Genomic DNA, 11,840 nt, shown 5'->3' with positions numbered 1-11,840 from the left:
AAACGTTAGGCTGAAATTCTCCCTTGAGCTTCCCCTGTCAAGACGCCAGGGGACACGTGTCGCTATCGCAGACACACACTGCCCCTTACCAACACGTGGCGCAAACAGCAGCAGTGAGGCGCGTTTGGCACCGCAGATAGAAAAAGCCCTCTCGATCTTTAAACATCTGCGGTTTAACAACCCGCTTTCAGACCTCTCGGCTACTGCTTGTGGCACCTGCTCGTTAATAAGGGATTGGATGGGAAAGAAAAGGGATAAAGCAGAGCCCTTTTACACTTCAATTTTGGAAAAGTCTAAGCGCCCCCACACCTCTCCAAATGTTAAGCGTTTCCATCCTTCACCTGGAACGCCTATTATAAGTTACATTCATTTAATTCCTGGTTTTCCACCGCGCTTTTTGCCCCGATTTAACAGCCCCGTTTCAATGGGTCTAGCGGTTCTGCCTTTCTTCGCCCTGCCCGCCTGAAACGAGAATGGCCAGACGGGAAACGGACCGTGGCCTCTCCTAGTTTCCAGCCCACCTTGAGTTCGCGGAAGGAGAAAGATTGGAAGCCTATGGACGCCTCAAGATCCGCGGGGCGGAAATGTTTTGCCCATGTCCTTTTTGTCGACTTTGGCGTGTATGTTTGAGGCTTTGTTACAGCGGATGCTGGTTCCCCGGGGAAAACGGGACACTCCGTCTGCCCTCGCCTAAGTCAGCCAGCCTCCACCTGCTCTACTTAAAACCAGTCTAGAGGGTGACCGGGCTGCCAGCCTCCTCCTCTGTCGTCTCAGTGTTGCCCTTCAGTAGGGGAGAGAGAAGATGGAGTCAAAGTCGCTGCCTGTCATTGACTCCGCCTCTGGGCACCAGCCATCACTGGGCTTTAAACCTCAGTCGATGCTTTTGGAAAACCCCTTCTGCATTAAAGGCAAGTGACTGTAGTTCAATGGTAGAGCATCTGCTTCCCATGCAAAATATCCCAGGTTCAATCTCAAGCAGGACTGGAACCCTGGAAACTGACTGTGTAGGACCATGCAGAACGAGATGGGCCAAATGGTCGGACTCGATATAAGGCAGCTTTCTAGGCTGAGAGAAGAGACTGAGTGAGACAACGACGCCAACCCCAAGATCCAGGACCGCTGGAGGGTTGCAGTAAGAGATGTTCACTCCACACCTGCTAGACCCCCAGGGCCATCACTTAAAAACGAAGTTTAAATGGCACTTTGGACTGACTTGGAATGGAAATGGAGGCTTGGCATCCCACCCACCTCGCATTGCGTGTGTGTGACACGGACTTGGGTACTACTTAAATTTCGTGGGCTAAAGCTCCATTCAAGAAACGGCCAAGTTCCTTTTTAAAAAAAAGAAAAAGAAAGAAAGATGTCGGGGTGGCTCAGTGTGTGTGGGCAACCTTTGAGGGTGGGTCCTGACACCCCAAGCCATTCACCTGTGGCTTCCCAGATGTTGTCGGGCTCCAGCTCCCATCTGCCACAGGCTGCATGGTCCATGGTCAGGCATGATGGGAACTGGAGTCCAGCAAACATCTGGAGGGCCACAGGATCACCCCCACCCCTTGATTTGCAGGGACCGAAATGGCTTGGGACCCATCGGGCTTTTAAAAAGCTCCACTCAGAAGTCGAGGCCTTCCCTTCGTGTAAACGCATCCTCTAAGACCGAGTTCTAACAGCAGCTCTTTGGGTGGTGGGTCAAAAAGCGGCGCGCTTTGAGTCCTACTCAGGTGGGGTGGTCAGCTCCTTTAAGATGGGGAGGTGGGGATGCCCCTTACTTCCCTGAGTAGGGTCGAAGGGCGCCCTTGCTCCCTCTGTTGCATGGGACCCTGGGCACCTGCCCCAAAGTCCTCCCGTGCCTGCCCCCCCCGCCTGCCCCCAAACAGTGCGCCCTGGCTAGGGCGCACTGAAAAGGGGAGCGCGCTCGTTTCCGCGCTGCCCCAGCCTCGGCTCCTGTCGCAGCGCGTCGCTCCCCCTTCCCTTGCCAAGCCCGCCGGCCCGATCTCCTCGGCTTTCGCGTCTCCTGCGACTTCAGCTGCTTCCCCCCACCCCCTCGAGTAACCCGATGCTTCTCCTCCTCCTCTTGCAGCGCCCGTTGAGTCCTCGGCGCCCCTGAAGCGCAAGAGCGCCCGCCCGCCCGCCCGCGCCTCCTTCGCCCCGGTTGACCAGAATCTCCTTCGCCCCGGCCGCCGGGCTGCCCGTGCGCCCTCCCCGCCACCATGAACACGATCGTCTTCAATAAGCTCAGCAGCCAAGTGCTCTTCGAAGACGCCGCCAAGGAAAGGGAGAGGAGCAGCAGCCGGCCTTACGCCGGGGTCTTGGACGTGTCCGCCCACCCTGAGGTCCTCATTCCTGACAGCCCGTCCATGAAAGACAATCTCAGCCTTCGACATAGGAGAACAGGGTAGGAGCCCCCAGGCCGATGGTTTGGAAGGGGGGGGGAGAGATGCATCTCTGATCATGTTGGAAGCTTTGCATTATTGGATTAATCCTAATTATGTACCGCTTTTCAGCCAAACCTGAAAACAGTTCAATTTCTCAAGGCAGTTCACAAATAACAATAACCATAGGCTCTTCTTTGTTTTTTAACAATAACCAAAAACATGTTGCCTTGTAGGAATTCAATCAAGCCCTTACTTGCCTGATCTAGTGGCTTTGTAAAACTTTGACCCACAAACATTCCCTTTCTGAACAGCTAGGGCACTTTAAATAGCTTTAGAGAACCCACCCTTCTTATGATGCCTTGAAAACAAATCCCCATGATTTGCATCTGCTTCCACTGATGATTGTAAGCTCCTTGTCCAAAGGTTTATGTAAAATCCCGCTGTGGTGTTCGGTGAAGCTGTCTCCCAGAAAAAAAAAAGTTTATGGCATTGCAGATAGTGGTGTAAAAATATTGGAGTGATTATAGACAAGTGTATCAAATTTAGGACTTTGTCCAGAAACCGGTTGCTCCCTGCATATGGTGTGAGTGTGAAAGGGAGGATTAGAGAGGGTGCTGTCTGAAAGCTAAGTAATTTAAGGGTAGATTTAAATCCAAAACATACCGTAAGTAAACTCTAGTGATAAACCTAGACTCTATAGCAAAATATTACCCATTGTAAGAGGCAGCCTATGTGGGAAGCAGCAAACCACCAGTAGCTGAACTGACTAACAAAAGAGTTCATTGGATTGAGGACATACCAACAGTGACTGATGAGATTATTGCTGTCTATAGTTCTTACCTGTTTTTTTTTAAATATAGAAAATGTATTTTGCCATAGGATCCCACTCCTAGGAGCCGAGGTCCCTTTGCTCCCCCAATAAAATATTGGGGGCCACCCCGCCCCTCAGTTGATGGACATTACCATTCAAATGGTGTGTATGTGCCATGTCTTGTGATTGATGGTGCGGGGTGGGGTGGGGTGCTCAGCTGGGACCCCACCCCCAAATATTTATTCAAGTTGGCAACCCTGTATTTTGCAAAAGCATTGTTTAAAGTATATTACAAAAGTTTTTTTTTAAAAAAATGGCCTTCTTCCAAAGAATGGAATATAGGAGTAAGATTGTTTTGTATTAATTGCTACAACACCTATTGCACCCTTCCTCAATGTGGTGACCTCCCAAGTCTTTTGGATTACAGTTCCCTTCAGTCCCAGCAAAGACTGGCACATTGGGATACAAAGTGCTTTTACCCAATAATTCATCTACTACATACTAAGGCTGCAATCCCAACTCCACTTACCTGGGAGTAAGCCACACTGAATTCAGTAGATACAGTCAGGATAGCATTGAAAATCACATGTCCCAAATAACTCAGTTTTACTCTGCTTGCTCAGGGACAGGCAGAAGAGAGAGGGGTCCCCCTATTTCATCTTTCAGCAGCATAATTCTAGACGCTCTTGTTTTTGCATGCAAGTTCCACTGAACAAAAGGTGAGAAACCTGAGGATAAACATGTGTAAGCTCAGGCTGCGCATCTGTAGTCAAGTGATAACTCGATAAATTTAATACGGTGCTTAAGAGATGTCCAGAATGCTAAAGGCTGAAACAATATATTTTATAGCTGAGTTACCAATTTTAAAAGATTGCATCAGCTCATACTTCTAATAGCATTTCAGGTTGGCAAGAGGGTGATTGTGTTTCATCAAGATTTTATTTCCAGCTGATTCAGGCAGAATTAGATTTCAAATAAAGTGTTAGAAGGCAAAAAGCCCAAGAGGCCTTTTTTAGGAAAAAAAAGGTGAGAACTGGGAATTTTGGGGAGGGGGGAGGGAACGACAGATATGGAACAAGCCGCAGATGTAGCCTGAGAGCAGCACCTTCTGGAAGTGATTTGATATTACAATCTCAAGCCGCAAGTCATTAGGGTAGCAGAATGGGAGATGGACAGCTCTGACCTGTGGAAGCTATCCTGCGCAGGTCCTAGTGAAATGAATTGGAGCCATGCTGTTGAGCAGCTTGAAGATATTAAAACAGTGCTTGTGTGCAGCAGAAAATCCAGGTGGATTATGCCTCAGCCTAAAGCAGGCTTCCTCAAACTTGGCCCTCCAGATGTTCTTGGCTTACAACTCCCACGATCCCTAGCTAGCAGGACCAGTGGTCAGGGATGATGGGAATTGTAGTCTCAAAACATCTGGAGGGCCTAGTTTGAGGAAGCCTGGCCTAAGGTAGGTGTGTGTGTGTGTGTGTGTGTGTGTGTGTGTGTGTGTGTGTGTATTTTCTACTTTGGCCATCAAAATATCCTTGGTTGGTTCTCTGTCAGGAACAAACTTCCCATTGTATCTAATAAGGTTGTGATATGAACTTGTGCATGCAGTTGTTTAGGGCACTATGGCTGAAATCCTACGCAAACTCACGTGGGTATAAGTCCCATTGAACGATGCTCAAGACCGGGCTTGGCATTTGTTGAGATGTGCCAGAAAAACCAGCAGATGTCTAAAAAGGTTGTTAATGCCTGTCATTGGATGGACTTCTGTTGGTGTAGGAATGTGCATTCATTCCATCAAGCAAAACCTTCTCCTTCACCCAGTGAAAAGTTCCAGGTGCAGCTCATTATCTGGCAACATTGATCATGTCTTCCATTAGGAGTGTTTTATTATCTGGGGCAGAGCTAAAATATTAATAGCCTATCATCACTGGATTGTCAGTGAAGGCCAAATTAATTCCACTTAAGATTGGCTTGATCTTGATGTGCAAATTCCTGACATGTGAGGAAGGGTGGTGCTCTCGTGGCAACTAGACCATAAACAGATGTGCGCTTGGGAGCATTGGAGAGGAGCATGGGAAACCGACTGCTGCAGCATGTTGAGTAATCCGATGTTCAGACGGCTTTAATACCAAAACAAGCTGGACTTGGATCTTCCTTTCCTGTTTTTAAAAAGTCTTGTTCTAACAGTCTGTGCTGATATTAATTGTAGATAGCTGGGGGGACTTGAAATGGACAGTGGCAGAGCTTTTGTCTGGAATTTAGCTTTTTTTTGTAATTCATAAGCACCCTGCAATTTTCGCGATAAGCAAATCTTCTATGGGAGGAAGGCTGTGGTCAGACTGGCCCTATTTTGGCTCCTTGAAGTTTTGCAGGACCCCCCTGCATTACTTACAGTTACCCCCTCCACTCCTCTGATGAGCAGTGAACAAGCCCACACCTTGGGAATGATCGAAACTGATTCAGTATACCCGAAGGAGCGTCTCCACCCCCATCGTTCAGCCCAGGCCTTCTGGCGGTTCTATCACCGCGAGAAGTGAGGTTACAGGGAACCAGGCAGAGGGCCTTCTCGGTAGTGGTGCCCACCCTGTGGAACACCCTCCCACCAGATGTCAAGGAAATAAACAACTATCTAACGTTTAGAAGACATCTGAAGGCAGCCCTGTTTAGGGAAGTTTTTAACGACTGGTGTTTTAATGTATTTTTAACCTTTTGTTGGAAGCTGCCCCAGAGTGGCTGTGGAAACCCAGCCAGATGGGCGGGGTATAATTAAATAAATTGTTGTTGTTGTTGTTGTTATTATTATTATTATTATTATTATTATTATTATTATTATTATTATTATTATGCAGCCCTCACTGCAGGTTTGCTTGGCCAGTCTGATGCCTTCCTGGTGGTGTGAACTGCAACTCCCATCATGGGACTCCCATCACGGTCCCAACCCTGCTGGCGAGGACTGATGGGAGTCATAGATCAAATCATCTGGAAGACACCAGGTTAGGGAAGGCTGCTCTATACATTGCTCTGGAATGCATGCCTTTCTGCACACAGAACCCCCACCCAAGAACTTGAGCCCCAAGTGGGTTGCTTTGAGGAGAATCCAAAGGACTGAATGCATCCCTGTGCTTCCACCTCTGGATTGGCACTCAACTATAACCAGTAATCTGACTTTGCTGCCATTGGTCTACCAGAGAAGTTTGCATGCAGCAGCCCAGTCCTAGGTGCACATAATGTGGGACTGAGGCCATTTTTACTTGGAGTTGGTATGCCTTTTGGTGTTCTTCCCTTGCCTCTGTTGGTACATGTTTTCTTGTGCGCCACTGATGGTGAGCCTTGGTGACTGGGAGTGGCCGCCGAGACCACATAACACCGGTCTTGAAAGGCTTACATTGGCTCCCAGTATGTTTCCGAGCACGATTCAAAGTGTTGGTGCTGACCTTTAAAGCCCTAAACGGCCTCGACCCAGTATACTTGAAGGAGCATCTCCACCCCCATCGTTCAACCCTGACACAGGGGTCCAGCTCCGAGGGTCTTCTGGCGGTTCCCTCACTGTGAGAAGTAAGGTTACAGGGAACCAGGCAGAGGGCTTTCTTGGTAGTGGCGCCTGCCCTGTGGAACGCCCTCCCACCAGATGCCAAGGAAATAAACAACTATCTGACGTTTAGAAGGCATTTGAAGGCAGCCCTGTTTAGGGAAGTTTTTAATTATTGATGTTTTAATGTATTTTTAATATTCTGTTGGGAGCTGCCCAGAGTGGCTGTGGAAACCCAGCCAGATGAGCAGGGTATAAACAATAAAAAATAAATTATTATTATTTATTTATTATTATAAAAGGCAGAGTTGAAGGAATGGCCTGTGTGTGAGAGAGAGAAGAAGAAGAGTTTGGATTTGATACCCCGCTTTATCATTACCCTAAGGAGTCTCAAAGCGGCTAACATTCTCCTTTTAATTCCTCCCCCACAACAAACACTCTGTGAGGTGAGTGAGGCTGAGAGACTTCAGAGAAGTGTGACTAACCCAAGGTCACCCAGCAGCTGCATGTGGAGGAGCGGAGACGCGAACCCGGTTCCCCAGATTATGAGTCCACCGCTCTTAACCACTACACCACACTGGCTCTCGTTCATCAGCTGTGCTGTACTCACTTGCTCTGACTCCAGACTTACCTGCAGGTCTCTCCCCTCCCAAGGCTTACTAGGAGAATCCTCCTGAAAGTCTGTAGGCTTGCCCAACATAAAAGAAGAGGCGAAAGAGTTATTTATGTCAAATACCAAGTGTTTTTTGTTAGCAAATACTGTTTTGTCTACCTCTTTATGAATTATTATTTTAAATCGCTCTTCCAAGGTCAGGCAGCATTTCAGCAGCTTCCTTACTCGGGGAAGGCTTGTTGTTTTCATAAGATGCTAAGAGACCATATTGAGGCTCCAGAGCTGCAGTAGCAGAACAGTTCAAGTTACTGAAGCCTTCAGCTTGGCAGGTCCTCTGCCTCCGGCCCCTGAGCGATGGCCTTGAATCTTGCTTGCTTATTGCAAACAAATGCAATGTGTATGTAAATATTCCTTAATGACATTATGGTGTTCCATGCATGCTAGGAAAAAGAAATAGAGATGAAGCAAGCCCTTTTCTGCTTATTTGTGACCAATGAGCACCTTTGGTGGAAAAACCTGAAAAATACTTATGGTAGTATAATTTGCACATCCAGATTCTCACCTATTCCTGTAATGCATGGAGCAATTTAAAAGTGTGTGTGTGTGTGTGTGTGTGTGTGTGTGTGTGTGTGTGTGTAGATCCTTGTAGAAAGAACTCTTGTCTGCTTTCAGGCCCCACTTGTGGGCTTCTCAGAGATGTTTGGAGACATCTGGACCAGATGGACTTTTAGTCTGATCGGCCAGGTTCTTTGTGTTGCTTCCAACAGTTGCTAGTAATAGCGTACAGTGGTAAGAATATCTGGGAGCTGTAAGTACTAACAGACACTAACCAAAAGGCACTGAAACCCTGGGAGCAAGTCCTATTGAACACAGTGGGATTCACTTCTGAATCAAGAGGCAGAAGGTTTCACTCCTCATTTAGCTAAAGTCAGATGTGCTCCACTGAGAGCTATGGAACTGAAGTGGTCCATAACTAAGGGCCCATCTGCACTATACATTTAAAGCAGTATCGTGCCGCTTCAAATAGGGCTTCAGGTGCCCTCTACCAGAGTTAAGTAAGCACAAGACTTGTACAGCATTTATCTCTTTTTCTCCGGCATCTTTTTTCCATTTGCCAGGGAGGATACCCCCGCCCCCTTCACATAAATCCCCAGTTTCCCCACCCTACATCTGATTTGGAGTTTGACTGCCTAATCATTTTGTGCTATGGTACTGAAAGTAAGGAAGATAGGAGGCAACAGGGCATGCTGACAGGCCCACCTGGCTATAATCCTCTCAAACCTTCCTCTTTCTCCTTGCACTGTACAGTACCCGACAGAACAGTGGGAAAGTGAGGCACAAGCGCCAGGCATTGCAGGACATGGCGCGGCCACTAAAACAGTGGTTGTACAAGCACCGAGACAACCCATACCCCACTAAGACCGAGAAGATCTTGCTGGCTCTTGGCTCCCAGATGACTTTGGTGCAGGTAAGAATGAGCTATGCCCCGTTACCTGTGTGACTCACACCATCTCTGAAGATGGGCTGGCCTGGTCGCCCCACTTGTACTGAGCATCTTCGGGCTAAACTAGGTGTGATTGCAGCAGATCTGCATGTTTATAAACCAAAGTGTGACATAATCGCATTGGAAGCATCTCCCTATATCCCACTGCCCAAACTACGTCCTCCTCATCCAGGCTCAGATTTTGGAAGGGAGCTCAGGTGGGAGAAACATATCTTGGGTGGAGGATTGGGAAAGATGAGTCACAGCAGCTTTTGGCTCCCTTTGCTCCCGTGCCACTTTGGAAAAGGAGCAGGCTCCTTCTTCCAGTGCTTTGCCTCTCTTCGTACAGGCACTTTTCTCCCAACCGAGCTCCCTTCTCGTTTCAGATAAGAGAGACTGCAAGAAGGCCAGTTATATGAAGGGAAAGGCTTGGTACCCAGAGACAGCCTTACCTTTAAGCAGAGTGAGGTGACCAACTTAGATGGCAGCAAGGCCTTGGGAGGAGAAATTGGTTTGTGTGTATCACGTGGCCTCCCCTCCCTAGGCTAACCTGCTGCCTTCAGGTGCAATGGAGGCTGCTGCCTCATCTCCAGTGTCAAAGGAAGATTCAACAGAGAGGCTGTAGCTCAGTGGTGGAGCACCTGCTTTGCATGCAGAAGATCCCATGCTCAGTCCCCAACATCTCCAGGTCGGGCTGGGAGAGACCCCTGCCTGAAATCCTGGAGAGCTGCTGGCAGTCATTGTTGATATTACTAGACTAGATGGGCCAATGATTTTATTGTGTATAAGACAGCTTCTTATATCACCCATGTATACCCACTCAACTGCTCCAATCTGCAGAACTGGCATTGTTACAGGTTCCACGTAAAAACTGCTCTGCAGTGTTTCAGTCCTACAGTACCCACACTTTGCGACTCCCTGCTTATTGACGTCAGGCAGGCAGCTTCCTCCACTCTTTTCAGTGCCTGCTAAAACCATTTTTGTTTTGGCAAGCCTATCCAGACATGTGGGGACCCAGGTGGCGCTGTGGGTTAAACCACAGAGTCTAGGGCCTGCTGATTAGAAGGTTGGCGGTTCGAATCCCTGCAACGGGGTGAGCTCCCGTTGCTCGGTCCCAGCTCCTGCCCACCTAGCAGTTCGAAAGTACATCAAAGTGCAAGTAGATAAATAGGGACCGCTCCGGTGGGAAGGTAAACGGCGTTTCCGTGCACTGCTCTGGTTCGCCAGAAGCAGCTTTGTCATGCTGGCCACATGACCTGGAAGCTGTCTGCGCAAAAAATGCCGGCTCCCTCAGCCTATAGAGCGAGATGAGTGCCGCAACCCCAGAGTCGACTGGACCTGATGGTCAGGGGCCCCTTTACCTTTATCCAGACATGTAAAAGGTTGGCATATGTTTTAATCTGGGTTTTAGCCTATCGTTTGACTGGTGTTTTTTATGTTTCAAATAGTTATTTTTATCCAAATTTTATGGGTTTCTTCTTTGTTTAAACCACTTTGGGGTTTTTATTAGAATCAAGCTTCTGTACATGAAATGGGGAGCACCATTTTATCCTTTGCTTCAGGCAGCAAAATTTATTGAGGCAGTCCTGACAGTGCCTGGTACTCCCACACCCCTTTTAATGCCAAAGATTGAGGGGTTCCTGGAGGACAAAGTTGCCTTCTGCAACTAGGTAATGATAGGACAAAGTTCATGGCAGCCTTTCTGGAACACCCTTCGCAAAACACTGTCCAGCCTCCATTCATTTTCGGAGAACCTGGGTTAGAGAGCACTTAAGGGCCAATGTTTTTTGAACTGTGCCTTCTTGACTTCTCAGGCATTATGTTCTTCAGAAATGAAATGGCATGTTTGGTAAAAGAACACTTCCTTTGTTGTCTGCAGATCTGTCCTGGTTGACATGTAGTCCAAAAGCAAAATATATATATCAAAAAATAATAGTCCAGATGCTCCTTCCACACTTTGCCCAGAAATGCTCTCACATCTGCGTGAAAACACATCATTCAAGGGAAAGGAAAGAATGAAGTTGTGGTCCAGAGCAGATTACTGCTTACAAAAGAACTGATCCTCAGAGACACACAGGCAGGGGCACTATCACAAATCACACCGGAGTGATTGCAGAACAGCCCCACTGCAGTCAAACAGACTCAAATTGACAGTGATGTATCTGTGAGAACTGGGTCATGTTTTCACATCTACTTGGAAAAAAATAGTTTCTTGTTCCCAAAAGCTGCACACTCCAGATTATCAACTAGTGGCTTTAATCTAGCACCGTAAAGTGCCAGAACATTTCTGGAGGAGACCAAAATAAAATGTGTTTTCCTGATTTGTATTTCCTAGGCTTACATTCCTGAAGCTTAGATTGGCCTCCTCCTCTTCACATCAGTCTGTCCAATTCCTTAACGCTCTTTTATTCAGTCCTGCTGTCCTTGTGTTTGAGCCACAGCTTTATGTCAGGTTGTTCTGTCAAGCCTTCCCTTCATCACAGTATCTTTGTTTGTTCCATGCATACCACTTCAAGAAGTGTTTGCTAACAAGTAAAAGCTGGGCAGCCAACCAGTTACAAAAATCTGATTTCATGAATCATGTTAGTTTTTAGCTAATCAACTGGTTACACCTGTACATATTCAGATATAAAGAAAAATATAGTTTTGATATTTAGAGGTTGTGAGTGTGGTCTTCGGGGACATTTCCACTTCTGCCTTGCGTAGGACAAATAGGGTGGCTGCTTAGACATTGATAAATGCCACAACAAAAAATGCAAGAACCTTCGGCTGTGCAAAGGAAATTCCTCTCCTTGTGCACGGTGACACCTAAATTGGTTACAGGGTTTCCCCCAGTCCTCTGAGGCACATTTAGGGAGGGCATTTGGAAAGGGAGAAGTTAGGATGTGCAAGCAGAAATCCTTGGGCTACTGGATTTATTTAGATATTGCCCTGCGCATAGATCCAAATTTAGAAATAATTACTGTAAATTAAATAGATATGTAATACATCTTCCCTTAGTGGAGAATCATAGAAATGTAGAGTTGGAAGGAACCCCA

The 11,840-nt window shown here is 47.3% G+C and overlaps 1 protein-coding gene across 2 annotated transcripts in view; it reads left to right on the top strand.

The window, feature by feature from the left end:
- The first annotated feature begins 2,144 nt into the window (after nt 1-2,144).
- MKX (mohawk homeobox) overlaps nt 2,145-11,840 on the top strand; it is a 57,870-nt gene continuing 48,174 nt past the window's right edge. For both annotated transcript variants that reach the window (XM_035129958.2, XM_035129959.2), the window contains exons 1-2: nt 2,145-2,392; nt 8,628-8,787. In XM_035129958.2, the coding sequence (XP_034985849.1) occupies nt 2,208-2,392; nt 8,628-8,787 (345 nt within the window). In that variant the 5' untranslated portion in view covers nt 2,145-2,207. The remainder of the gene's footprint in view (nt 2,393-8,627; nt 8,788-11,840) is intronic.

This window comes from Zootoca vivipara, chromosome 12 (genome assembly GCF_963506605.1).
Source record: "Zootoca vivipara chromosome 12, rZooViv1.1, whole genome shotgun sequence".
NCBI classification, from domain to species: domain Eukaryota; kingdom Metazoa; phylum Chordata; class Lepidosauria; order Squamata; family Lacertidae; genus Zootoca; species Zootoca vivipara.
The sequence above is the reverse complement of the archived record's forward strand: the minus strand, read 5'-3'. Positions and strand labels throughout refer to the sequence as shown.